The 26,037-nt window shown below is 48.6% G+C and overlaps 3 protein-coding genes across 11 annotated transcripts in view; 2 read left to right on the top strand and 1 right to left on the bottom strand.

Moving 5' to 3' along the window:
- HECTD4 (HECT domain E3 ubiquitin protein ligase 4) overlaps positions 1–5,576 on the top strand; it is a 64,580-nt gene extending 59,004 nt beyond the window's left edge. For all 6 annotated transcript variants that reach the window (XM_023937369.2, XM_023937372.2, XM_086855859.1 and 3 more), the window contains 5 exons: positions 695–916; positions 1,270–1,436; positions 1,809–2,004; positions 2,295–2,517; positions 3,000–5,576. In XM_023937369.2, the coding sequence (XP_023793137.2) occupies positions 695–916; positions 1,270–1,436; positions 1,809–2,004; positions 2,295–2,517; positions 3,000–3,136 (945 nt within the window). In that variant the 3' untranslated portion in view covers positions 3,137–5,576. The remainder of the gene's footprint in view (positions 1–694; positions 917–1,269; positions 1,437–1,808; positions 2,005–2,294; positions 2,518–2,999) is intronic.
- Positions 5,577–6,354: 778 nt separating this feature from the next.
- On the bottom strand, positions 6,355–13,989 carry TRAFD1 (TRAF-type zinc finger domain containing 1). 2 transcript variants are annotated; one of them, XM_086855864.1, is made up of 11 exons: positions 13,607–13,989; positions 12,127–12,262; positions 12,002–12,055; positions 10,674–10,929; positions 9,688–9,951; positions 9,233–9,306; positions 8,843–9,058; positions 7,922–8,048; positions 7,416–7,707; positions 6,951–7,023; positions 6,355–6,834 (listed from the first exon to the last, which is right to left on the bottom strand). In XM_086855864.1, the coding sequence occupies exons 1-11, from the start codon at positions 13,654–13,656 to the stop codon at positions 6,793–6,795; spliced, it is 1,584 nt and encodes a 527-aa protein (XP_086711990.1). In that variant the 5' UTR covers positions 13,657–13,989; the 3' UTR covers positions 6,355–6,792. The 2 variants fall into 2 exon arrangements, with proteins under 2 accessions (XP_086711990.1, XP_023793142.2); XM_023937374.2 differs by having other exon boundaries at positions 13,142–13,943.
- NAA25 (N-alpha-acetyltransferase 25, NatB auxiliary subunit) overlaps positions 13,842–26,037 on the top strand; it is a 26,483-nt gene continuing 14,287 nt past the window's right edge. The window contains exons 1-11 of one of the 3 annotated variants that reach the window (XM_086855862.1): positions 13,842–14,056; positions 16,802–16,887; positions 17,854–17,992; positions 19,605–19,723; positions 21,323–21,397; positions 22,212–22,319; positions 22,712–22,790; positions 23,273–23,384; positions 24,197–24,286; positions 24,612–24,781; positions 25,542–25,654. In XM_086855862.1, coding sequence (XP_086711988.1) covers positions 13,846–14,056; positions 16,802–16,887; positions 17,854–17,992; positions 19,605–19,723; positions 21,323–21,397; positions 22,212–22,319; positions 22,712–22,790; positions 23,273–23,384; positions 24,197–24,286; positions 24,612–24,781; positions 25,542–25,654 — 1,302 coding nt within the window. In that variant the 5' untranslated portion in view covers positions 13,842–13,845. Of the gene's footprint in view, positions 14,057–14,190; positions 14,429–16,801; positions 16,888–17,853; positions 17,993–19,604; positions 19,724–21,322; positions 21,398–22,211; positions 22,320–22,711; positions 22,791–23,272; positions 23,385–24,196; positions 24,287–24,611; positions 24,782–25,541; positions 25,655–26,037 lie in introns of those variants that run through there. The other 2 variants (XM_086855863.1, XM_023948536.2) reach the window with 2 other exon arrangements.

Here is a 26,037-nt window from a genome sequence, read left to right as displayed (position 1 = left end):
TGGTGAATCCCATGTTGCACCTCTTGTGTGCAGCAGGAACTTGGGGAAGGAGCCAAGGCAATAAAATGGAGCAGAGTTAAAACTCTTGGGCAGCCTTCAGAGTGAGGGAGGTTCAGTTGTGTCTGTCCCAAACTGGTGAACTTCCATCAGTTTTTATTCTGTGGCCTTACTCCAGGAATGGCACCAGAAAGATGTGTCACGTTGCCAAGATGCTCCATCCATGCTATTTAGTGTCTTATTTTGTGCAGTAAATGTTCTCTAGAAACAAGATAAAGCTGATGGTCCAAAGAATTCTCAGTAATTCCTTCCTGGGAATATTCTTAGGGTAGGAAACCACTCGGTTCCCTCAGTTAAAAACCAACTGTGTAGCAAACCTGGCTCTGCAAATCCAGGCTCAGAAACATCTCCTAGAACTGAAGGACTTGGATATCAAACTGATGCAACGAGTCCAGAAAATTCGGAGTGTTGATCAACACTTGGCAAAATGGGAACCAACTTTCTGGGGTTGATTTGGTTGGGAGGTGATGAGGTGACACCAAGTCCAGGGACTCCTGCTGTGCTGATCCTTTGGTATCCAACTGAACACCATCCTTCCTGTTCCAGTCAGGAGCACTTCACAGGCCTGCTAACACACAGCCCCTCAGGCTGTGGGCAGCTGGTCAACCCTGCCCTGTGTGCCCTCTTTTCCCCCCAGGGGAAGTACATCCTGACCCCCAGCCCCATCACCTACGCCGAGGAGCAGCTGTTCCATTTCTTCGGGCAGCTCCTGGGCATCGCCATCCGAGCCGATGTTCCTCTGCCCCTCGACCTCCTGCCCTCCTTCTGGAAGACCCTGGTGGGAGAGCCCCTGGATCCTGACCTGGATCTGCAGGAAGCTGACATCCTCACCTACAACTACGTCAAAAAATTTGAAAATGTAGGTCCCTTTTCCCTCTTCCCTCCTTTTCCTCGGGATTCCCCCACGGCACATTGCTGCCTGCCGTCGCTGGTGGCTGCCAGGTGGTTTTCATGGAAGCAGGGTTGGAGATGAGTTGATTCCTCTTGGATGCAGGATTTTACATCCTGTTGCCTTGGAGAAGTTTCCCACTCTCCCCTGCTGCTGGGCACAGTGGAATTCCAGCTTCTGAAATATTAACTGGAATTGCTAAGGCAGACCAGAACCCCCACAGCAGGGTTTTGGTGTTGGAGTGAGTCCCTGTTGTTGTGGGGACACCTGTGAGGAGGCAGTGCCACGCTGGTGACCAGGTCCTTGTCCTTGTTCCACGACAGATCAGTGACGAGACGGAGCTGGAAGCTCTGTGTGCCGAAATCGCCTCCCAGCACCTGGCAACAGAGAGCCCCGACTGCCCCAACAAACCCTGCTGCAAATTCACCTACCTGAGCCTCACTGGGGAGGAGGTGGAGCTGTGTCCCAGGGGCAGGCACATCCCTGTGGGGTAAGGAGCAGCCTTCCAGGCAGGGTGTGGCACAGAATATCTCTGGAATCCTTCTCCAAGCCTCGCCAGAGGTGCTTTTGTAGCAAGTTGGAATGATCTGGGAAAGATTTGCTTGGTGAGAAGTTGGCAGAACTTGGGATCACTGTTTGGCTCTGTAAGAGACAGAGGAGCAGCTGGTCCCAGTTGTGAGGGATGGGCAGGTGGGAGGAGAAAGCAGAGGACAGCAGGATTAACTGGGAAGCATCGGAATGCAAAGTGTGTATTGCTAACTCTGGATTATTCCAGATGAGGATCTCTCCGTGTGAAACACGGGGTGGGGCACGAGGGCTCTCCCAGGTGTTCCTCCCTCATCCCAGGTCTCTGGCCCTGCAGGTGGGAGAACAAGGACGTGTACGCGGCTGCCATCCGGAGCCTGCGGATGCGGGAGCTGCAGACCCCGGAGTGCATGACAGCAGTGAGGGCAGGGCTGGGCTCCATCATCCCCCTGCAGCTCCTCACCACACTCACCCCCCTGGAGATGGAGCTGAGGACCTGTGGCCTTCCCTACATCAACCTGGAATTCCTCAAGGTGCTTTGGCCACGCTCCTGTGGGACACAGAGAGAGGGATCCTCCCATGGGAAGGTGGGAGAGGGGAGAATCTTCTGCTTCTGGTACAGCCAGAACATCCTTGGGACACTGCTTGGACACTGCCTTGGCCCCTAGGGAAGTTTATTAAGATTTCACTGGATTCAGGAAATAACAGGGTGGGGCTTGTGCAGAGAGAAGAGTTTGAATTTCCTTTATTTAGAAGTGTAGTGGGGAAGATTGCTGAGGGGAGGTGGCAGAGCAGCAGTGGACACATGTCCCTGTCCCCGCAGGCACACACCATGTACCAGGTGGGACTGATGGAGACCGACCAGCACATCGAGTTCTTCTGGAGCGCCCTGGAGATGTTCACGCAGGAGGAGCTCTGCAAGTTCATCAAGTTTGCCTGTAACCAGGAGAGGATCCCCTTCACCTGCCCCTGCAAGGACGGCGGCCCCGACACCGCCCACGTCCCCCCCTATCCCATGAAAATCGCTCCCCCCGACGGCGCCGCAGGTACGGAACGGCCGCTTCCCGAGGGAAAGGAGCTGGTTCTGCTCCCAGCTCTGTCCCAGCCTCAGCCCCCCTCTCACTGGGATTTACTGAACACTGACAAAGAGGGACAGGGGGTTGTGAGGGGAAATAAGGAGAGAATTGGGGTTTAAATGATGTCAGAATGAAATTTCACATAAAACTTGAACTGCACCCAGTGGGAGGCTCCCTGGCCATGGTGGGAGAGTGGAACTGGATGAGCTGTAGGATCCCTTCCAACCCCAACTGTTGTGGGATTCCACAATTAAAACTTAGCCCTGCACAGATGCAGAGAGACTTTTGCTATTTGTCTAAAATGCTTTTAAAATCATTAAACTATTGTAAAAATATTGTCACGATGCCAATATTTCCAATTGAAAAGACCCCCAAGAGGCAGGGATTGGATTTTGGGTCCCCTCAGGAAAGGGAAGCGTTGGGTTGAGTTTTAACCCCTGTCTGTCGCGCAGGTTCCCCGGATTCCCGGTACATCCGAGTGGAGACGTGCATGTTCATGATCAAGCTCCCGCAGTATTCCTCGCTGGACATCATGCTGGAAAAGCTCCGTTACGCCATCCACTACCGGGAGGATCCGCTCAGCGGCTGAGCAGGAGCCGGGAACGCCTGGAGGTGACTCCGTGACTCTGCCCAGTGGAACCCCTTCAGTTCCCATCCAGCGTCTCCCGTGGGATGAGCTGGGGGATAATTTATTTCCCGAACCTTCCTTCCTGTTACAGTAATTCCCGGAAGACGACTTCCGTTTTGTATTCGTAGACTTTGTGGTGGACTGGTTCTTTTTGCTGCCTTGTTTGTGGAATATTTGTAGGATAGTTTAGTAAAGACCGGTTTGTGTATAATTTAATTTGGGGAAAAAAAAAAACCTTTCCACCTGTACATTTCTAATTTTGTAATCCACAGCGGTCTGCCCCGTGCAAACACCGCTGGCAGGGACGGCATTCCGAGGCCGGGAGCCCTTGGTGGGGGAAGGCTCGTGGATCGCTCTCCCCCAAGAGGTTTTTGAGTACAAAAATGCCAATTTTGGGTGTGGGGAGGGAATCACTGCGTGGGCAGGAGCAGAGCACAGGCGGGATTTGTGGCACTTGCTTGAGATCTGAAGCAGGAATTTTGCTGCCAAACTGCTTTTCCACCTTTCCACCACTTTCCTTGAAATTTTTTTAATCTCTGACCAAGCACACGGGGGCTGCCACAGGGAACTGGGGGGTTCAGCTCAACACTTTTGGGAAAATTTCCAAAAGAACAGTGAAAGGGCTGTGAGTCCATTGGGTTCCTGCCCTAGATGTTCTTGAATGTCTGCTTTGCTTAGCAACAAAATAACTTATTGTAATTAAAACATGAGCAGAACAAAACAGCTTCTCTCCAAAGGGTGTAAGATACCACAGTCCATCCCGAAAATCCGGGACTTTATCCCATTTCCCAGTGAGCTCTCAGAACAACCAGGGGGTGCTCAAACACCTGGAACTCGTTTTTTGTACTCAAAAATCTTTGATCCAAGAGCAAATTATCCTAAAAACCTCTGACACCTGGCAGGAGGAGGAAGTCACCCGTTGGAAGATCAAGTTCCTGTTTTGTGTGGAAAGCTGGGAGCTGACTGCGGAGCAGGAACAGCTCCACATTTCCCTGGTGTTCTGTGGAATGTTCTGGGTGGTTCAGAGTGGCCCCTCCACAGGTGTCTCATCCCTCACCAGGATTTCTGGGACATTCCAGCTTTGCTGATCCCTTGGATCCTGAGTTCTGAGGAAGAGACCATCCCGGTATCGGTCGGTGCTGCCCGGGAGGTGACTGAACCTTCAGCTCGGTGTCCCGTGGAGCAGCTCCTGGGAATCCCAGATGTATTTATTGTACATTATTGTGAATAGTGGGAACGCTGAGTGCGTGGGATGCGGGAGAGGCGGTGTGAGTCTGGGATGGGTGTCCTTGTTCCTGGATGAGCGAGTGGGAATGGGAATGCGTGTGCAGCAGTCGTAGGTAGTCGTTGGCATCCGGAGTCTCCCAACCCCGTGGTTAGGAAGCTGTTACCCCGTGCATATTGCCCTGTCCAGGGAACAGATCCATGTAGGAAGAATATTTACTCTCCAATCTCGTCCATTTCCTGGTAGAAGCGTTTATGTAGCCCAGAAACCACTCGGAGCAAGCGGGAACGCCTGGAGTTTACAAAGACCGAAGGGGCGGCTCGGAGCCGGTTTGTTCCCGTCGGGACGCGCGTTCCCAGACTGGAGACGCGGGCAACGCCGGCTGGATTCCACGGCAGAGCTGTGGCCCCAGCCTGGGCTCTCTCTGGGCTCCAGCCCCAGAACTCCGAGGGGCCATCCCGGAGGGCTCCGTGTGCCAGCGGTTCCCAAGGCTCCAGTTCCAGCTGTGAGTAAGAAACTGCTGCTACTGTGCGTGCGCTCCTTTGGGAAGCGCATCCGAGTGGAGCGCACCTGCACCCGGCCCCGGGCGCGTGCTGGAACTGTTACTTGATCCGTATTTATTACAGTTAATTATTTATGATTACAAATAACGAACTACTCGTCGCTGCCGTTTGCACCTGGGGGTGTAAATGAAGCTTCTTCTACAGGACAAATGTCGCACCGATAACCAACTTCCATCGACTTTGGTTTGTTCTGGAGAACAGGATGAGCCCCCACAAGAGGAATTGTGGGAGTTTTTTGGGGTTTTTTTGGTTTTTTTTTATTTTAATTCCATGCTCCTGGGAAGGAAGTGCTGCAGCACCTCAGCTGTGGCTCAAATGGCCTTTTAATTAAAGCTTTTCTAATCATCCTTAATTCCTCGTGCTTTAAATGAACTTGACATTGTCTGTACTAGGCTTGTTTGTCGAAGCAAAGATTGGTTTGTGATGATTATTATTATTTTTTTTAATATATATTCATTCAGAATGTAAAATTATACTAAACAATGGAAAAACTCTGGAGCTGGGTATTAGTTCTAGCTTGGTGTGTGTCCATCTCGGTTCCATACACGGCATTAACCTGTAAGTGCTCTTGGCCATCGAGTGTACACCTGCATAAAGGAGATTCTTAACATCCCTGGAGGTGTTTGTGTCCTTCTTTGGGGCTGCAGGGAATGGGATCTGCTGCTGAAGCTGCCTGAGCCAGGGCAGGAGAAGGGGGAGAAAAGGAGCTGCAGCTTCTCTCTTGAAATCTGCGTTGTTTTTGTGTACTTGGAACAAAACGTAAGGATTTTGTACCAAAGGGAAGCTGAGGTTGTTCCTCTGGGATTTCCCTTGTGCCTGAGGCACAGCACAGGCTCTGCCACCTCAGTCATTAATTATTTGTCATATTTAATGATTTGTGACCCATGGCACGCCGTTATCCACCCCAAACCTCAGGGACCAGCTCGCATTCCCTGAGCTTCCCACAGCCCTTTGCCCCAGGAATGGGAAGAACAGAGGTTTGGTGTCCCCGTTTTTAAATACCTTTCTTCTTCTCTTGTCTAAATAAACACATTTGGTGGGAGCATCTGTAAAATGTCTTTATTTTAGGAGGAAGTTCCCTCCAGCCACGGTTGGGCTCTGGCTGTTCCAGTGGGATGGAGCCTGGAATGGCACCTGAGCCAAGGCCTGGGTAACGACCCTGCCCCAGGAGTGGCCGATTTGCCCTGCCAGTGCCATCTGCTGCACCTCCTTAATGAGGCTGATGCTCACAGGGCTACCCCGGACCTGCTCCACTTCCCAAAATCCCAGGGATTCCAACAGTAACAGAAGCCAGGGCAAGGAATAACGGCAGGGAATGGATCCTCCCAAGGGGGGGAGCCAGGGGCTGTGCTGCCGTGTCACCCCAGGGGACAGAGGCCACTGCACAACGGTTTGGGACAGCATCAGAGAAATTTTATTCCAAGGAACTTGAAAAGCTTTTAAATTGAAAATGCAGCACTGAGGAGCCTTGGAGCCCCAACCCTCACCCTGCTGTGTGAGGGACAGGTCTGGAGCACCGGCTGTGCCAGAACATTCCAGGCCACACCCAGAGCTCGAGGTGAAACAAATCCCATCGCAGAGCAGCACAAGGAGCCCACACGGACACAGAACTCAGGTGGGGCCCAAGGTGAGACTCAATTTGATGCCTTGGGGGTGGTGCTTGAGGCCATCAGAAACATAAAAACCTGAACTTTGCTCTCACAGATTAAAAAGAGAGATTTAGAAAATGGTCACTGCCTAAAAACTGAAGCTCAATGTCAGAATTTGCTTGCGCTTGGACCGACGAGTCCGGCAGAGCCTGGAACAGGCGCTCCACGTTTTCCATGGGCTCACTCCTCCGGGTGTCCGGCTGCTGGGCCCTGCGCTTTTGCCTTAGGGGAGGGGGAAAAGAAAAACGCTGTTTTCCAATACAAGTTCATAAGGGAGGGCTGGGAAAAGCAGCTCCTTGTCCCGGCAAAAGCAGCAGGAGCTGCCCCTGCAGCCTCACCTTGGAGCTCCGGCGCCGGAGGCCACTGCTCCCGCCTGTCAGCCCCAGGCTCCTTCCTCCCGCGGCGCCGGAGCTGCGGGACAGGGACAGGGACACCTTCAGAGGAGGCAAAGCCACCCGTGCTGGATAAACACAGGGCAACACAGCAGGGAGCCTCTGCCTCCTTGTGCCTCCTCTGACCCCGGCCCAGACAGAACCAGCTCCTGTTCAGGGCCCAGGTGTGAGCAGAGCACTCCCATGGACAGGTAACGAGGCCTTATCCTATGTTTTATCCCAGGGACCAGTGGGTCTGTTCTATCTCGAGGTAAAAACCTAAATTTGTTGTTTGAAACTCAGATAAACACCAGCCAAATTCAACTGGGTGAATCTGAAAGCCTTTGAAAACCCTTTCAGCTGCAGGCAAAGCCAAGGGGATCCAGATTTGCACCATAAGAAGTGGAATGGACCAGAAGACAAAGGCGTTACCTTGGCTGGGCTGGAGCAGCTCTGGAGGAGCTGGAAGTGAAGGTTTCTGCCTGGAAGTGCTGAGCAGGTCTTGCCCGGGGTGCTGTCCCAGAGTCACCTCTGTCCTTCGGTGTCCCCTCGCTGCCATTCCCCCTCCCGGGTTTCCCCCGCGCGGCCGGAGCGTCCCCGGCTCTCCCTGGAGGGGACAACGCCGCGTTCCCGGCCTTGGCCACCTCCATCCTCAGCCTGCTCCCTGCAGCAGGGCACAGCCCCAGCTTCCCAAAGCCTTCTGCGTGCCAAGGAGCCACATCTCCTGCAGGGACAGCACGTGGAGCTTAACAGCAACTTCAGCATCAGGAACAACCCCTGTCCATCCCAGGATCCCCAGGGACACAGTTCCAGTGATTTAATCCTCCCTCCCTAACCCCAGAGCAAGAGCACTGCATGGAAGATTTTTGGGACACAGCAGGGTAGCAGCGTGGCCTCAGTGCAAGCACAGGGGAGCTCAGGCTGTGCTCTGCCCACACCTTGGTGCCGGATCCGCCGCCGAGCCGGCTCCGGCGATTCCCATCCGTCCCCGTGGGGCTGAGGAGCCGGCAGCTCCCGAGCTGGAACGTCACCTGTGGGGCTGGCAGGGCGCAGGTCGCAGTGGTGCTGCAGCAGAACACACAGTGCTGGTCAAGTGAAGCTCACTTGGGTGAAAATTCCTGGGGAAACACTGGAGCAGCAGCGCTTGGGGACATCAAGGCGAGTAGGGAATTGTTATTATGGAATCCCAGCATGGTTTAGGTGGAGAGCAGTCCTAAAGCTCATCCAATTATGTTCCCCTGTCATGTTGGACTGAGCTTGGAGCAACCTGGGCTACTGGAAGGTGTCCCTGGCCATGGCCTGGGGTGGGATGGGCTTCAACATCCCTTCCAACCCAAACCATTCTGGGATTCTGGGATAAGCCCTGAGCTCATTCCCAGAACACTGATTTTGCTGTCCCCCAGGACAGGAGAGGCCCAGAACAGCCAACCCAACGCCAGCTCCAGCAGTTTGTTGGACTAAGAACGTGAATGAACTGTGACACAGAGAATGGGTGAGCTCAGCGCTCTCCCATCTTGTCTGTAACAGCAGCAGACCCCACAGGACTCTTCCCTGGGCACAGCACTCCCAGGGCTTCCCCTCCCACCCAGTTTTACCCTTGTGCTCCTTTCTCTCCTCAGATGACTCATCCAGGGCTCAACTTCATTTTTCTGCATGACTCAAACATTCTGATTGTGCAACTTCAGGCCCTTTTGTTTAGTTTCATGACAAGAGCTTTCAAATTAATCCAGTACTTTTCAGGAGGAGCCTCAGTGTGGCACAACCCTTCACACAGATCCCAGGGCTTTGTGTGGACATTTCCCTGAACTCCTGAAACGTGCCACACGATGGGATGTGGCCCGACAGATCCTGTTCAGTACCTGGTGATGAAAGAGAATCTCCTCTTCCAGTTGGATGCCACAGAATTCACATGGAATCATGAGGTCTCCTTCTGCCTGGACAGCTTGGGGCTGGGATGAAGGGACACTCCTGTGGCTGCTGGACCTCCCAGCTCGCAGACCACCGTACTCCCATGGAATTGGAGAAGAACTTCTCTTACTGAACGAGGCAAAGGCACTTGCTGGGTTACACCCTGTCTGTTACACAAACAACACAGAAAAATCACCTGAAGAGCCAGGTGGGCATTGAAAACCATTTTCCTTGGCAAAGACCCAAATGCCAGATTTCTCCCAATGTCACCCACACCCTTTTCAGTGACAGCCACAGAAAAGCCTTCACTGCAAACCCCAAGACACAGGGAAGTCCCAGACCTGGTGAAGGATCAGATCTTCAGCAGGACACAGCTCCTCGCAGAACTCGCAGGGCAGCATGATCATCTCCTCATCTGCAAGAGAAGGAAGGATTAAGGATTACATCCTCTGTGGAGCCTGGTGAAAACACCTCCTGCTGCATCATTAAACCCTTTGGTGCCATTTCTCCTCTCAGAACAAGCTGCACTCCAGGTTTCCCCCAGATCCTCCTTCCCACCATTTTTACTTCCACGAGCACCTTGTTCCCCCCCTGGGCTCCCACCATACACCAAGGTCAGACCCACTACTTTTAATAAGCTTTTATTTCTTCACTTGCTGCTTTGCTTTAGGAGCCTCAGAATGACTGATTTGGACCTTTTAAAAAACTCACATAATCTTTAACATTCCCAATCTAATTTTTCCTTTTCCCTTCCCCTCAAATTTAATGATAAATCCCACCACAACAGTGTTTATACCTATTTTGCTGTGGTTTGATATGCCAAAGGACTCTGGAGAGTCACAGGAGATGATGCTGGACAGGTCTGTTCCATCACCATGAGCAGACTGACCAGGCTCTTTGGTGTAGTCGTATTCCCAGAAATCCCTGGGATCATCAGCTGCAGTATTATGGTGAGGATTATTCTCACTTTGCAGGCTGAGAGCCAACACATAGTCCAGGTCACCGTCCCAGTCCTCAGGAAGTTGGGAATGAAGGACTTCAGGTCTCTCTAGCTCATCCCCTTCAAAAGAAAAATACTGTAAATTTGGGAGAACATCAAATGGGCCCTCTGGACATCAGATTCAGCCCCAGGGTTCCACATGTGGACTCTCCTGGAGTTCAGAGGTGCCAAGAGCACCTCTACCAGATCCAGGAGGATGGAGAAAAATCATGGCCCAAAATACAGACAGCAAACAAGTCTAGTTTCATTTTTAAGCCAGGTACTTTGAGAGAAAAAAAAAAAGGAAGCAACTGGACTTTTATGCCAGGCACCTCAGCACTCCTGGCTTATACCTCATCCCATGGGTAAACATTCCCAGCCTCTGGAGCATTCACTATCCTGTATTTTCACAGAAAGGAATCACAAAACCTCACACCTGGACCAGCTGCAAAATGAGCAGCCAGTTCTTCTCCCTTTGTCCACTTTTTTCTCACTTGTGATTTCTTCAAAAAAGATTTTGATTTGTGCTGTTCCCTTAAGGTTCTCATCCTTAAGGGTTCTGTCCCTTAAGATTCTGTCTTTAAGGGTTCTGACCCTGGAGCTGTGTCACTTAAGGGTTCTGTCCCTGGGATTTTGTCCTTTAAGGATTCTGTCCCTGGGGTTTTGTCCTTTAAGGGTCTGTACCTGGAGCTGTGTCTCCTAAGGGTTCTGTCTGTGTGGTTCTGTCCCTGGAGCTGAGTCCCAGAGCAGCTCTAAATCTCCTTTCCCCCCACTCTGTCTCTTCCCAAGCCCACCCCCAGTACCTGCTCCCTGCCGGCTCCTCACGCCTCCATCCTCATTCCCGAATCCCGGAGCTGTCCCGCTGCCCTTGTCCACCTTCTCCTCTGTCCCACAGAGCCGGGGATGCTCCTTGAGCTCCCTGACCAGGACGTTGCGGCCGCAGCGCCCGCAGGGCTCGGTCCTGGCCCCGCAGTAGAGCTCGTGCTCCTGGAGCTTGTTGAAGGCCAGCTGGATGTCACAGAACTGGCAGAGCACAGGGCGCAGCGGGCACGAGGACGCCTGGGAAAACACACAGGGTTACTCTTCCCGTGTGGAACACTGAGCTTTCTCAGCTTTGGAGCTCTCTGTTGTGTCCTCAGCCACATCCAAAGGAATAACCTGGAGAAAGCGATAACGTGGGAAGGAAGCAGCGATGTGGTGGAGTCAGCAGCTGAAGCTCCTCACTCAGGATGTGATTTTAAATCTGATTTGGGTTTTAGACACAACCCAAAATCCAGCTGCATTCCATGAGCACGGCTGAAATCCACACTGGTTTTTAGGGAACAGACTTACAGCTCATTCACTGCTCAACAAGAGCTGCTTGGACACGCTCTGTACCCTGCTCTGAACAACAGGTGAGGTGCCCTTCAGAAGGGGTTAAAAATAGATAAAATATGTGATATTTGCAGATGCTGCGATAATAAACAACCTGCACTAATAAAACATCACCGTTTGCTTTACAATCCAAAAGCACCACACACACACAGACAGGATTAGCTGCTCCCAGGGTTTAGAACTGGACAGATTTCCAAAGAAAATCCTTTTTCCCTCAGCAATCAGCAGGCTGAGGTGGCAGTTCCAGAGCTGTCTCTAAAGGAGCCCACAGGGAGGGAAGGGATGACATTTATAACAAGATTGTCTGTGACAGCAGCCAACTGGATTCAGAACTCAGAAAATCCCACTCTGGCCTATTTTAGTTTATTTTACAGGCTATTTTTAAAGTCTGTTTGGACAGATTGAGTTATTAAAAGTCACATAGTGGCTCCAGCAGAAACATGAAACAGTAAAGGAATGCAAAAAAGTCAAGTCAATCATATTTTAGATAGCTATTTTACAACTGACAAGGACAAAAAAAAAAAAAAAATCACCAATTTTCACAGATACCCCTTTGATAAGAAGCCCTGAGTGGCTCCAGGACTTTAAGGCAGTTTCCAATCCCTTCTCCCAGAGGGTGTGAGTTCAGGAAGCATCACTCAACAAAAGGATGCACAAGCCCCAGGCTGGAATCCAGGTGTTGCCTGACAGAAAAGCTCTGGAATCAGTGAAACACCACAGCATCCCCCAAGGGTTCAATACTATAAAATCCACCAACCTCGTGATCCTTCAGGAGGCTGTTTTCCATCTTCATCCTACACTTGCAGGTGACCTGCAGCACACAGAGCTCGTTAGATTAATCACCACAGAAATGAGCGGTTTCAGAGCAGAGATGTCTCTCACCTGCACGTGCTCAGACTCAATGTGGTTCTTCATCTCAGACTTTGGGATGGAGTCGCTGCAGTAGGGGCATATTTCAATGTTTCTTCTACAGTGGATTTCGTGGATGATAAAATTGACTGCAGGAATATCCTTTTTGCTGTGAGAAAGTCGCTGAGGTTAGCGAGCAGAAACTGACACCAACAACAAATCCAAGCAGTTGTTCACAACAAAAAAATAATGCTAAGAAAGATTTCAGTGAATTCATGGTTTAAAGAGAGCCCAGCCAGGCCTCAAGGTTCCAGCACAGGTGGATATTAATGTATTTAACATGCAAAAGTCACATTGCATTAAGATAATATCCAGATGGATTTATTTCCTTACGTGAAAAGCAAATCTTGCAGAACAAACAAGTTATTGCCAGGTTTCAAGTTAATAAATTAGTCTGAGAAGATAAAAGTTTCCCCCTGAAAATAACTTGGCTCTGAGAGGTCAAACAAACAGTGCTTTGGAAAGCAGTCAACCCCATATTTTTTATATCTGACAGATCCTGTTCCAGGATAATGGAACCATGGAATGGTTTGGGTGAGAAGGGACCTTAAAGCTCACAGGGGCACCTTCCACAGCAGTAACAACACTGCTCCAACTCAACTCATTTCTAAGATGCTCATTTTCTGTCTTGAAACCAAACACAATAGGAACTGAGACATCCTTACTCCTGCCTCAAACAGGCAGCATCATTTCTACATGGATCATGCCCTTTCCAAGAAATCCACCTTGAAAACACCTACATTAATTTATAACCTTTTATTTGCTAAAACCCACAGCTGTTCAGCTCTCTCCCCTGCCAGATCACAGCCAGCCAAAAGCCTGGCAAAGCAACAAAGCCCAACAACAGAGACTGAACTGTGCAGACCAAACAAAGCAGGCTGATGTTGCAAGAAACTGTCTGGATTCTGATGTCTCTTGGGGAAAAACAACTACAAAAAAAAGTTAATTTTAGCTGCTTGTATTCGAGAGAAAACTTGTGACTCCTTACCAGCCACTGGATTACCAACGCTGGGGCTCTCCAGAGAGGTGTAATCAAAGAGAAAAACTTCCGCAACAACACTGCCACTGCCTACCGCTCCTATTTTTATATTTCTGCTCCTGAGCCACGGAACTGCTGAAGAAAAACTTGGAATCGTGTACTTTGTGCGGATCTCACTGAAAACCGAGCCTGGCTTTTGATCCGATTTCGGTTTCTGTTTAGTCCCCTGCTAAGAAGGGAAATCTGACGCACAAACGCTTACAGAAAGGCCGTCCGGTCGTCTCCGGTATTTCACAGCATCCCAAGGAGCTGTGTCCCGGTGTACCGGCGGGGTGGGCTCGGACACACCGAGTCCAGCCCTCAGCGACCCGGCCCTCAGCGACCCGGCCCTCAGCGACCCCGGCCCTCAGCGACCCCGGCCCTCAGCGACCCCTGGCCCCGGCCTGGCCCTCACCGGCCCCGGCCCGGCCTTACCAGTTGCCGCAGAGCCGGGACTCGGCCGCGGGCACGGCGGCGATGGCCATGGCTCCGTGCAGTGCCGGGCCCGCTTCCCTCACAGCCCCGAGCTCCGGGCCCGGCGGGAGCAGCGCCGGGAGGCACCGGAGAACGCGCGGCCCTGCGGGGATGGGTGGGGGGGTGCCGATGCGGGCTCCCCCGGCCTGCTGAGGCTCGGTTGAAGGTGCCGGGTGGCGATCTCCGGTGCGGCGGCCCGGATGGGTGTCGGTGTCCCGGGTCAGCTGAGGTCGGTGGCGGTGTCGCTGCGGGCGCCCGCCGTGTCCCGCTGCCCGCGCCGGCCCCGCCCCGCCGGCCCGTTCGCCGTTGCCCGCCCCCGGCCGCGGCTGCGCGCTGCGTTCTGCGCTCTCATCATGGCGGCGCGGGGCCATGTGCAGGACCCCAACGACCGCCGCCTGCGGCCCATCTACGGTACGGACCCGCCGCGCCCCCGCCCCGGGCCTGCCGCCGCCGCGGCCCCGCCGAGCCCCCCCGACACCCTCCCGCGCTCCCGGCCCCGCGGGGGCTGCGGGGCTGCGGCGCCCGCCCGGCCGGGCCGGGGTCCCGCCGTGCCCCGGGGGTGCCCCCTCGGCCTGAGGCGGGGAGCGCGGCCGGCGCCGCTCGCAGCCGAGGTGACCCCGGCCGGAGCTTTTTGCGCTGCTGCGGAGGAGCCGGGAGTGGATTCATCCCCGAAGGAGCAGCCGCGGATGCCCCGGAGTTGTGTTGGATGTTGTGGCACGGAGCGGTGACGCTGTTGGGGGAATTAATTGGGAGGCAGGAGAGAAGTAGAAGGGGACGGTGTCGGTAGGAATTGTCCGGTGTTGTTGTGTCCCCCGGTATTCCCGAGGGTAGCCTGTGCTCTTGGGGTTGCTTCGGATGTTGTAGGCAAAGCTTGGCTCTATGCAAATTCGGCGAAAGAAAAGGAAAACACTTCCCCGGGCTACGGTATCGTTTCGTCCTTAAAACTGAAGATTTGATAGAGATTGAGGAAAACGTCCCTAACTTTTTCAGCAGGAATAAAAACCTCTCCCTAGAGACGCGGAGAGCTGCCCTGCTTTGGGGCTGGAGGTGCTGTGGGATGTCCTTTGCTGGGGCAGAGGGATGGTGCAGTACAGGCTGAATCCGTGATGGGTTCCAGGGAAAGGGAAGAAGATGATTTTGTTCCATTAGAAGCGTTCAAGTTCGTTGCAGTTTGTCTTTATGTAACGATTTTGAGGTTTTGTCCCTTAGTTTCCCATCCGTGCTGTGATTGGCAGTTTCATTGATGTGCAGTTATTTTTGTCATAACCTGTGTAAGAAATGGTATAAATAGAAAAATCCGGGTAAATCGAGCTGATACCGAAGCAGATGATGCTGAGCATCTCACCGCGTTCATTTTGTGGAGAGCTTTAAAATTCCTTTCTGCTCGTTCTGGAAAGGATTCTCTGCAGTGCAAGGTTTGATCTCGGGCTGTGGTGCTGCAGAAGCCGAAATGAAGCGTGTGATAAACACACAACTTCCCCACATCAGCAGCTGGGGAGCTGCAGGGTGAGGTCCAGGATCTGCCTCTGGATTTCAGCGTGTGCCTGGGTTTGTGCCGTGGTTCCCCAGGATTCCTCGACAGCTCTGGTTATCTTTGATCTTGACTTGTTCTCCCTTCACCTGAAGGTTCAGGTGTTGCATTTCCAGCCTTTGAACATCCCCACCTATGAACTAACATAGGCTGAAGTTTATTTTCCTTTAGCTTCATTTCCTATGGAAGCCGCACTGACTTCCAACCACCCGTTTTGTTAGGAAAATACAATCTCTTCGTTCTGCTGTGGTTTTAAGGAGGTTTGAGCGTTATTTGATTCACTTTGGGACACCCAAAGCTGAGATGTTTTTGGCACAGCTGTTAATCCCAGTCAGACAGCTCAGCGTGGGGGATAATTTGTGTGTCACTAAACTGGGTGACAGAGCCTTAAAGCAGGAAGCCTCTGATGTGCTGTTCCACACCTTTCACACCTCTTCACTGAGAAATCCCCAAAGTTTTAATGTTAAAGGTGACACTGAGGGTTTTTTTTTTAAGTTGAAATGCCCAGTGAAGAAAGGCAGTGTCTTGTGGCTCAAACTGGATTTCATGCAACAATGTTTATTTTGGTGAGTGTGGAAAGGCCGCCTTGTGAGAATTTTGCTGTGGATGGGCTCAGGAGCCCAATTAACTCTGCTTTAAATATCCACCTGGCCACGGGAGCAAATGTGGAAGCTGTTGAATATAAATCTGTAAATCAGAATAGATGCACAGTTTGTGCTGAGGATTGCCAAGGGTCACCTCTCAGTAAAAGAGTTCTGGCTCATAATGGGAACGACAGATTTGATGAGGAAAATGTGTGTGATGTAATTGCAGTTAACTGAGGAAAGAGGCCAGAGCAGTGTGAGCAGCCCCTTCCTCCCCTTGGCACGTGAGGGGCAGCAGAGCTGGGTTTGGTGAGGAGGGAGGAATTTTTGAAGGAAGAGGAACACGTAGGGATCATGTCCTGGTCTAAAACTGCTTGTTTGTAATCGTGTAATAGCATAAAGATCAATTTGAAAATTGTGATTTTGAGCTAAAAAGGGAGAAAAGGGTCTGGAGATGGGTTTTCTGCAGCTGAAGTTTCATTGGATAGTGGGATATCCCCCTAGGAAATATTGATGCTTCACAGTTCTGTCTTCAAAACCAGTCTGGTGGCAGGGTCAAGGTACTCCAGGGGGACAGGTTTGCTCTGCTCGGGGTATGGATGGTGTGGACAGGTGTTTCCCACTTTGCTGGAGTGTGTGTTTGGTTTCTAACCTCCTGCCTGTTAGAAGTCCTTTAAATTCTCCCAAAGACACACCAAATTAATTTCTACTTTTCCTGCTAAAGCACTGGAGCTGCACTGCCAGCAAAGAGCTGTTGCTGCAGAATCCTCTCTATTATGGGTCTCTTTTGTTGCTGTAATGATCTGTGTGGAGTAATTACAAAAGCTTGTTTGTTTGAATGACTAAAACCAGTACAACGAGATGAATCCCTGATCCCTGAAATGACAGTTTCCTGAATGTTTGGCTTAGGAGGAGCTGCACAGGGAAAATGTGGTTTGTGCTGCTGGTGTGACAGCAGATGCTCCCTGGTGAAATTGGAGGTGCCTTTCCAGAATGGCCTTGGTGTTCTGGTGTGATTTTGTGTGTGCTCTTCCTCTGCAGATTATCTCGATAATGGCAATAATAAAATGGCAATCCAGCAAGCAGATAAACTGCTCAAAAAGCACAAGGACCTTCACTGTGCCAAGGTGAGTGGGACTCGGGGGCACCCAGTCTCAGGGTGTTCCACTGCCCCTTTCTCTGGGAGCTTCCACAGTGATTTCTGAGCCCTCTGGAATATCTCTGCTCCAGCTCACCTGTGTCTTGTTTGCCCAAAAACTTGTACAGACGCCCTGGTAAGGATGGGAGTGTTGGTTCTACCTGGGCTGATTGTCAGCACCACTCCAGTTGACCTTGGCACATGGGCTAGACTTTAGAAATGCCTCGTGGAGCCCTGGGGTTGGGATCAAAACATCTCCTTGGGAGGAAATGTCTGAGGAAAACATTACGAGGTGAACAGGTTCCCCAGAGAAGCTGTGGATGCCCCATCCCTGGAATTGTTTGTGGCCAGTTTGGAGCAGCTTGGTCCATGGGAGATGTCCCTGCCTGGGGCAGGGTGTGGAGCTGGATGATTTTATGGTCCCTTCTTACCCAAAGCATTCCATGATCTTGGAGGCATTTGCTTTTCTGCTTGTTCACCACCTTCCTTGCTGTGCCCCTGTTGAGGGAAGGGAGGTCTGTTCCTTTCCCAAATGTGTGACTCTCTTTCTGCTTTTCTCATTTCCCTGGGGGTTTCCATCTGCATTTCACTCCACTTCTACATTTTGAAAGCTTCCCAAACTGCAGCAAGTGTCATTGACCTGAATCTTGTTTCTGTCACTTCTCTCTGGCCAGTCAGTGAAAGAAAACTAAGGAAAATTGGCAGCACAGGTCCGTTTGTAGCCTGCAGGTAGAGAAAACCATGTGGTGATGCCTTGGGGCAACCTCAACATTTATTAAGAAGTCAGATCCCCTCTTTGATGCTGTTGCATTTGGGAGTTTTCCTCTCCAGCCACATGAATTAAATGCTTAATAAAACCTGGAGTTCTGCAGAGGGAATGAGGTGATTCCCAGCAGGAGTGAGAGGGTTTCCAGATGCAGATTGTCTCTGAGAGCTGCCTGTGTTGTGTCCACAGGTGCTGAAGGCCATTGGCTTGCAAAGGACTGGCAAGCAGGATGAAGCCTATGCCCTGGCACAAGAAGTAGCAGCACTTGAGCCCACAGATGATAATTCCTTGCAAGCACTGACCATTCTCTACCGGGAAATGCACAGACGTGAGTTTGTTCCTCTCCCAAAAATCTGTTTGTGTTCTTCCAGAAGGTTTGTGCCCCACAGTTTGGTGGGAAACATGTAAAACCCAGGATTTGTGTATGTGAGAGGCTGTTAAGAGGTTCAGAATTGAAGTGATGGCTGTTGTAGTGATGTAGTGATCTTCATAAAGCAAAAAAAAATCATCATTCTTCTTTCAAACTTCTTACAAACACAATTGTATAGCAGGTCCTAAATGAAGTGTGTTGGTAATGATCCAGCAGCCTGAGTGTTCACTTTTGTTAATGAAACTACTGGAATTTGTTGTCAGCAGAGTGACAGAGATGACAAATCCCACAGGGTGAGGGGTTCAGGCCTCAGGAAACTGGTGAAGAGCAGGAGGGAGATCCTGACCTCCCAGTTTGGCCACATCAGTTTTGTCAGGTTCCTCGTAGTGATTTGTATTTTCAAAATACTGAATCATCAGTGATGGAGGAAGGTTTCCTGTGCTTTTCAGAAAGATGCCAGACCTCCTATCCTGCTTTTCTGCAGCTTGAACAGTTGTTGTTTCTGGGGCTTCTTGGGGAGTGTGGTGTGGTGGAACCAATGTTTATTGTGGAGCATGGTGGGTGGTACCACCAAAATTTACTGCTGGAGAAACGATCAAGGGGTGAAACAGCTTCAGAAAAGGCTGTTTGCATCCATCTGCAAAAGAGCAATTGCTTATGTTCTCCCAGTTGATTTCTTTGTGTGTGTTTGTGGAGTTAAAGCATCATTTGTTGAGGAAAACCAACATTTTTTGTGTATTTTTGAGTTCAGCATAAACCCCTGTGAATGACAAGATTGTTAACAATTATTTAATTGTTCCATTAAGCTGAGCTTTGCACCTTTCAGGTTTGTAACTCAGGATCTGGCACGTGTGAGGCTCTTCCACTTTTGGTCCTGCAAGAAAATTGTAATTAGATGTTTTCTGTATCTGTGTCAGGGATGCATAAACTGTGTGAAAGGCAACTGACATTTGCTTTTCTATTTCTGAGCTACAATTTTTTGTATAAGAAAAAAGAATATGGAAGGAATTTTATATGAATTAATATGAAAATGTGAGAAAGTTTTGCATATTGTCCTATCAGAAGTATTTTGTCATGATAGACCTGTTATTAAAAACTATAGTGTGTAATAATTGTTCAGAATACTGATACAGGCAATTGGGAAATAGCAGGATATGATTAATATGAGTAAACCTGTGATAAGAATAATTAATTTGCTGTTAGGCTCAGAAAGTGTTTGATACATAATTCACATGGAGAAGTCATTCTGCCAACAGGAGAAACCCTCATTCATTTTGATGCTCAAAAATAGACAAACTTACTTTAAAAGTAGACCTAAAATTCTCCTGAACAGTTCAGTTGCTGCTGTTGAACTCTAGTTTGATTTAATCTGTTTTGAGGTTTGTTTGGAGTTTTTTAAGCACTTTCCTCCTTTGCCTGATGTTTGCAGTGCCTGGGGGACAGAGCAACATTTTTGGGGGCTGATGGGTGCAATTAGTTGCTGTTCAGAGCATCCCTGGTGCTCTTTAAGGAGCTGTGCTTTAAAATGTTCCCAGATTGGTCTTAACTCTAGCATCTGGTTTTGGTTTAGCCGAGCTGGTGACTAAACTTTATGAGGCAGCTGTGAAGAAGGTCCCCAACAGTGAAGAGTATCACTCCCACCTCTTCATGGCCTATGCCAGGGTTGGAGAGTACAAGAAGATGCAACAGGTATGACCAACAATTTGTGTTCTGGCTAAATGTATTTAAATTAAAATGTATTTTTCTCTTTTACTCTCATTTACCTGTTATGAGTAATCCTCCAAAAAAGCTGAGCTGCGTTAATGCAGAAGTTAAACTCTTGGTAGGTTTTTATGGAGAGGTTTAAACCTCATTTTTTTGGAGGTGGGTTGTCTAAAGACAAAAATTTTGTTTGCTTAAAGCTGTGTCTTTGACTCCTCTGTGGTTTTGTACTGACAGTACAAAATAAAGGAATTCTGGAACAGACACATCTAGGAGGAGCTTCTGATCCACATTTTCACACTTGATTCTGACCTTAGTTCTCTGTTAGCCTTAGGAAGATAAATCCTCCCCGTGCTTTTACGTGAGCATCTGAAATACAACTTGTATTGGTGTCATTCCATGAAGGAAAACTAAAAAGCACTTGAAATATCCCCTCTCAGTTGGCAGCACAGTGTCACACTGGTTGGTTTTGTTTTCATCCCTTCCAAATGAGGTGCCTGGAGAATGCCTGTAAATGGAAGATGATTTTCAAGGCCTGCATGCTCACTCTTGTGTGTAAAAAAGCACAGAGAGCCAAGAAATAAGTGCTGAACTCCCTCTTGCTCATGCTGTGACTTGAATTTTTGCACAGGTCTGGCTTAAATAAGGAGTTACTGGTGTATCTGAAATGAGAAACCTCATGATACAGCCCAAACTTCAGATGTGACAGATCACAGTCATGAGTGGAGAAAATGCCACAGATAATAATAATAATTAACATTTATGTGACCTTTTGTATGTCTGAAGTGACATAAAAATGTGGATCTCATTAAATGATCATTTTCAATATCAATTGAATCCAGATCATCACATCAATATCACATTGTCAGAGTGGGATCTTGTCCTGAGCTTTTGGATTCAGGGAGATGCGAGGAGTGTGTGGATGGTGTCTGATTAGGGAATGAAAATAACCCCCAGTGTCCTGTGCTCTGGGGTATTCCAGCTGAAAATCCTGGAAAATGCCAGCTGCAGTCAGGGAATTGGCACAAAAGTCCAGCTGTGGTTATGGACTGTTATGTGTAGTTTCTGGAAATTTTGTAGGTGTAAAAGTCCTTTGTTGATATACAGGCACTGTGAGGGAAATACGGGAATAGCTGTTAATGAGATTGGGAAAATTGTGAATTCTTGGGGCTCTGCTTTGGTTCAACCAAGTTCTCTGCTCAACCTTTGCTCCCCCTGCTTTGCACGTGGAGGTACCCCCAAATTTGGGGTCTCAGTGGGTGTGAAGAGTTTGCTGTGTCCTTCAGCACTGGATATCCCCCAATTCCCAAATAAAAATCTGCTTCCTCCTGGAGTTACCACTTCCAGCTAAAGCTGTCATCTGTGTAGGCAATCAGCACTCGCTGCTGTTCCTTGTCAGACCCACACAAAGTCCCTGGAAACATTTCCACCCTCTGTTTTCCTCAGGGATGTGCTTCAGGAGGGAAGAGCTCGCGGGTGGGGAAAGGTCCTCCCATGTGCAAATCCCGTGTTGTCCACTGCCCTTCACGAGATCTTAGAAATAAATCTATTTCAGGAATGGTGAAACTTGTGTCTTCTGTTTTTCAGGCTGGAATGGCACTTTATAAGATTGTTCCCAAAAATCCGTATTATTTTTGGTCCGTGATGAGCCTGATCATGCAGGTGTGTGCAGTGTTGGCTTGCTGCAGTGCCAGTGCTGCTGCAGAAATGTTCTGAGGGAAAACATGATGGTTTTGGGTAAAATCTGTGTTTGAGCTGTTTCTTTGTGATGCTGGGAGAAAGACTGAGCCCTTCTTAAGCAGCATTATTGTTGTGGTCAAAAAATAAATGCTGAGGTGTGTTTATAATCCAATTTAACTGTTGCCTTACAGCTTTTATACAACTTGAATTATTCTCTGATCTGCACTAATATCCACCTGTTGTTTTGGCATAGATAATGAATAAATCCTCAACTCTCTGCAGTTTCTCAGTCAGAATTGTGCCTCTCTAATGAGGTTATAAAAGCTCTTGGAGGGAATAAATGAGAGCTCTGGAATTAGCAGCAAGTCTGCAGGAATAGGCACAGATCAGCTGTGCTGCTGCTGGTTGAGGCAGCACATTTGGGCACTAATCACACACAAAATCAAACAAAAATAAGCTTGGAGGGTTTTAATCACATTCTCTAAAATCCTGTGCTGTTTAAAACACAAAAGTGTTCTGGCTCCATGTTTTTACCACAAGGTTTGTGGGCTCAGAGGTGCAAGGCTCTGGTTGAGCTGATTAAAAATGAGATTTTTTTGTGCAACACCAATTTTATTGCTGTCTTTTCCCGGAGCAGTTGCACTCTCAGGTCACAGATGGCAGCTCCCAACAGGTGGCTGGTGGGGGACTGGAGCACCTTGGTTTTGTTTTTTTTCCTCTTCCAAAGTGAAAAGAGCAGTGGGTGGGACATGACAGAAAGCTGCTGAGCTGTTACAATAACCCCTCTCTTCCTCAGTCTATCTCAGCACAGGATGAAAACCTCTCCAAGACGATGTTTTTGCCACTTGCTGAGAGAATGGTGGAAAAAATGGTGAAAGAGGACAAGATTGAAGCTGAGGCTGAAGTAAGGCTTGGTTTGAACTTTGAGACAAGGAATGCAGTCTTGAGGGAACTTGATTATCTTGGAAAACTTAAAATAATCAACAATGTTTTGGAATTAAATATAAATGTTGGGGACAGAAGGAAAACCAAAAGCAGGGGGTTAGGAGAGCCTCAGAATCCTGTGGCTGAGGCAATTTGTAGTGTTTGATTTGACTGATGAAGTGCTTTGCTCTTTGGGAGGCCCCAAGAAAAACCTGAGGACTAAGAATGGAAAAAAAGACCTAAATCTGAGTATTGCACCCTTTGGAATAATAAAGATAGCTTTGCAGGCCTGGTATCCCCTAGTTTCTCTTTTGGCACACCTGGATGTGATCTTCCTGGCAAATTTCATTGCAGTCTAATTTTTCTTTTAAGGTGGAACTGTACTACATGATCCTGGAACGTTTGGAGAAATACAAGGAAGCCTTAGATGTTGTGAGGGGAAAACTTGGAGGTAATTTATTCTTTAATAAATCAAGAGTTGTGTGGAGAATATGTATCAGGTCCCCTTTGTTTGAGACTTATCCACTGTTTCAAAAAAGGAAAAATAATTAAGGGAGCCTGACTTAACACCAGTTTTAACCTCAGTGTAAACCCTGGAGGTGTTTTTGCAGCCTGGTTTTGCCTACTTTGTTGATGATATTTAAACACTATTCAGGTCTGAGCTTTGCAGTGGTAAATTGGGATCATGTTCTTGGTTGTAGCTGCCATCTTCAAAACTGAAAAGTCTTCAATATCTGCATTTTAGAGGAGTTTAAGTGAAGATTGAAATGCACTTGGAATTGGGATGTGAAGGGTTTCCATGGGAAATCTTCCTGCGGGCTGCTGCTGCGTTAGACCTGGTGTTTTGGTGCTGGGCTGGAATGAGAAGGTTTAAGCAGGGAACAGGGAAGAAATGCAGGGATGAGCTGAGCTTTCCATGTGTTTTTGCTGCAGAGAAGCTGACGAGTGAGCTGCAGAGCCGGGAGAACAAGTGCATGGCCATGTACAAGAAGCTGCACAGGTGGCCCGAGTGCAACGCGCTGGCCCGGAGGCTGCTGCTCAAAAAGTGAGAAAGGATTCCTGCAGTCCTGCAAAAAAGATGGAACAAAAATCCCTGCTTGTTTGGGAATGGCCTTGTTTGGTAGCTTTTGTGGTTAAAATAGGAGAATATCAGGAAGGTTCTCCAAAGCCAAGCGTGGTGAAGGTCACAGGGAGAGTCAGGGTCAGGACTGGAGTTGCTGCTTTTTTCAGGCAAAATTTAGCAGCACATCAATGCAATAAAAGGTTGTTTACCTCCTTATTTCTAAATTCTGTGCTAACTGTCTAGCTCTGACTTTGCAGTTCTCATCCTGTCCATGATTTTACATTAAATTTTCTACATCTAGATTTCTCCCATTTGGCCAGACTTCCTTGTGGGAAATGCATGCTTGGAACAGATGCATCAGGAGACAGAACATTCCAGTGGGATCAAATCTGTCTCAGAACTGTCAGGAGAGATCTGGTGTTTGCTTTTGAATTTAGCTGTACTCTCATCTTAGATATAAGTTAAATGGAGAAGGGAAACTTCTGCCTTCACGTTTTGAGAGGATGTTGCTGAGCTCTGACTGGAATGTGAATTTTAGAAGGGGAGTTCATAGCTTGCCTCAGTTTTGAATTGAAATGATTTTGCTTAATAAGTTTCCAGAAATTCAGGATGATGATGTTCCTAAGATTTGAGACCTTTTCAACAGGAAACAATTTCATGATTACAGTTGGGTTTTTTTCTGTGGTACGATTATGTGTTATTCCTCAATTCAGCTTTGGCAAGAAATATAGTTTTAACTGTTAACTATTTTGGCAATTCCCTAAACTTTGTCCTGTGCCTGATTTTTGTTTCAGCTCAGATGATTGGCAGTTTTATATAACTTACTTTGATTCAGTGTTTCAACTCATTGATGAATCCTGGACTCCTCCAGCAGAGGAAGAGCAGTAAGTTGAGAATTTTACTGTGGATTTGTTTTCCCTTTGTGCTACAGCAAACTGTTTGGGTTCATATGATCAATATTAGAGTGACTTCTTGATGTCAGAACCCAAATGATGTGTGTTCCCTGCTTTGTTTTTGTTTTTTCTGCTTTAATCTGGAGGCTGGGAACAGTTTATGGAAATTGTAATAGAAGAGTTATAGAACTCTTCCAGCTCAATGTTTTCTGTGATGACTGAGTTGGAGAATCCATCGTTTCCCTGTCCTGGGAGTGTGCTGAGTGTGTGTTATCAGTGGGAACTCTCCAAGAACCTTTTGTCTGTGTGGTTGCAGCTCTCTGGAAGGGGAGGTGCACTGCTCCATCGAGCAGGCTGTGAACTTCATCGAGGAGAGGATAACAGAGGAGTCCAAGAGCTCCCGGCCACTGCGGGGACCGTACTTGGCCAAACTGGAGCTGATCAGGCGCCTGCGACACAGGGGCTGCAATGATGAGTACAAACTGGGTAAGAGCCCCTCCTGAGTGAGGAATTCATCCATGGAGAGAGGGAGAGAGAACACAAACTTTCTGCTAAATCACTGAGTTAAATGGATTCTTCATTAGGAAAAAATAACTGTTCTGTATGTAAAGAATTTTAAAAGCGTTGGAAGATGAACTTTGAAGAAAGGCAGGTATTTCCAGATTATATTTCCAGACTACTGCAGAGCTTGGAAAAGCCAGCAGGGAGGTTTTCAAAAGGGCCTCAGGGATTTAGGAGCATTCAGTCACTGACACTGTATTCCTGATGGAAATCTTGCTGCTAACATCGAAATCTCAGAGTGGATTTTGATTTAAGTTTTTATGGCAGCAAGGCCAGGTTTTGCTTTTTTAAAAAACTGCATCACAAAATGGCATTTAGGGACTCAATGAAAGGGAATGTGATTAGAGCAGCATCTGTGCCATTTCCTAATTCCTTTTGTTTTCCCATCCCAAAAGAAGCCGTGGTGAGATAAGCAGAGGTTGCGTGTGCCTGCCTGGATTGCTGAGCTCTTATCTGCTAAAGGAGCTTGAATGAAGCTTTTGGGCTTTTTTTAATGTGTCCTTGGTTACCAGAGACATTGAGCCTCTGTTAAAATCTGCAGTAGTGCAGCTCTCTGTTTCCTAAATCGCTCTGTAATCCTGAAGGGGGGGTGGAAAAAAAGCATGAACAAAGATTTCTCATAGTGATTTTACAGATTTCACTTCTGCTGGAGGGTGTTAAAAAGCTGACCTGTTTTTTTTCCTAGGTGATCCAGAAGAACTAATGTTCCAGTACTTCAAAAAATTTGGGGACAAGCCCTGCTGTTTTACTGATCTCAAAGTGTTTGTGGATCTCCTCCCACCCAGCCAGTACACAAAGGTAAGGAAATATCAAGAAGTGGTGGCAGGAACTGCAGTGGTTGTTTCCATTCTGGCCCCTTTATCTTCAAATACCCATGGATCATATTAAAAGACTGGGAACATAAAATTTTTACTTTCTGCTTGAAAATCAGAGAACTCTTTGTGCTGTAAGAAATACCATGAACATCTGAACACTTGAGAAGTTTCATTCAGAGGATTTTTACTGGAGGTTTAAAGCTAAGTTTGATCTTGCAGAGTCTCAGATCTGGTATTCCTTTGGCATTTTTATTCCCATTTTTCAAGGTGTCAGGGTGCTTTGAGCTCAAAGTTTCTGTTTAATGGGAAGAAGCTGCCCCCTGATCTCCTGCAGGGATGTCACAGATGCTTTGCATGGCTCTGGCA

This window comes from Cyanistes caeruleus, chromosome 18, assembly GCF_971803275.1.
Source record: "Cyanistes caeruleus chromosome 18, bCyaCae1.hap1.1, whole genome shotgun sequence".
Lineage (NCBI taxonomy): Eukaryota > Metazoa > Chordata > Aves > Passeriformes > Paridae > Cyanistes > Cyanistes caeruleus.
Note: the sequence above shows the minus strand (reverse complement) of the source record. Positions and strands in the feature narration are given on the sequence as shown.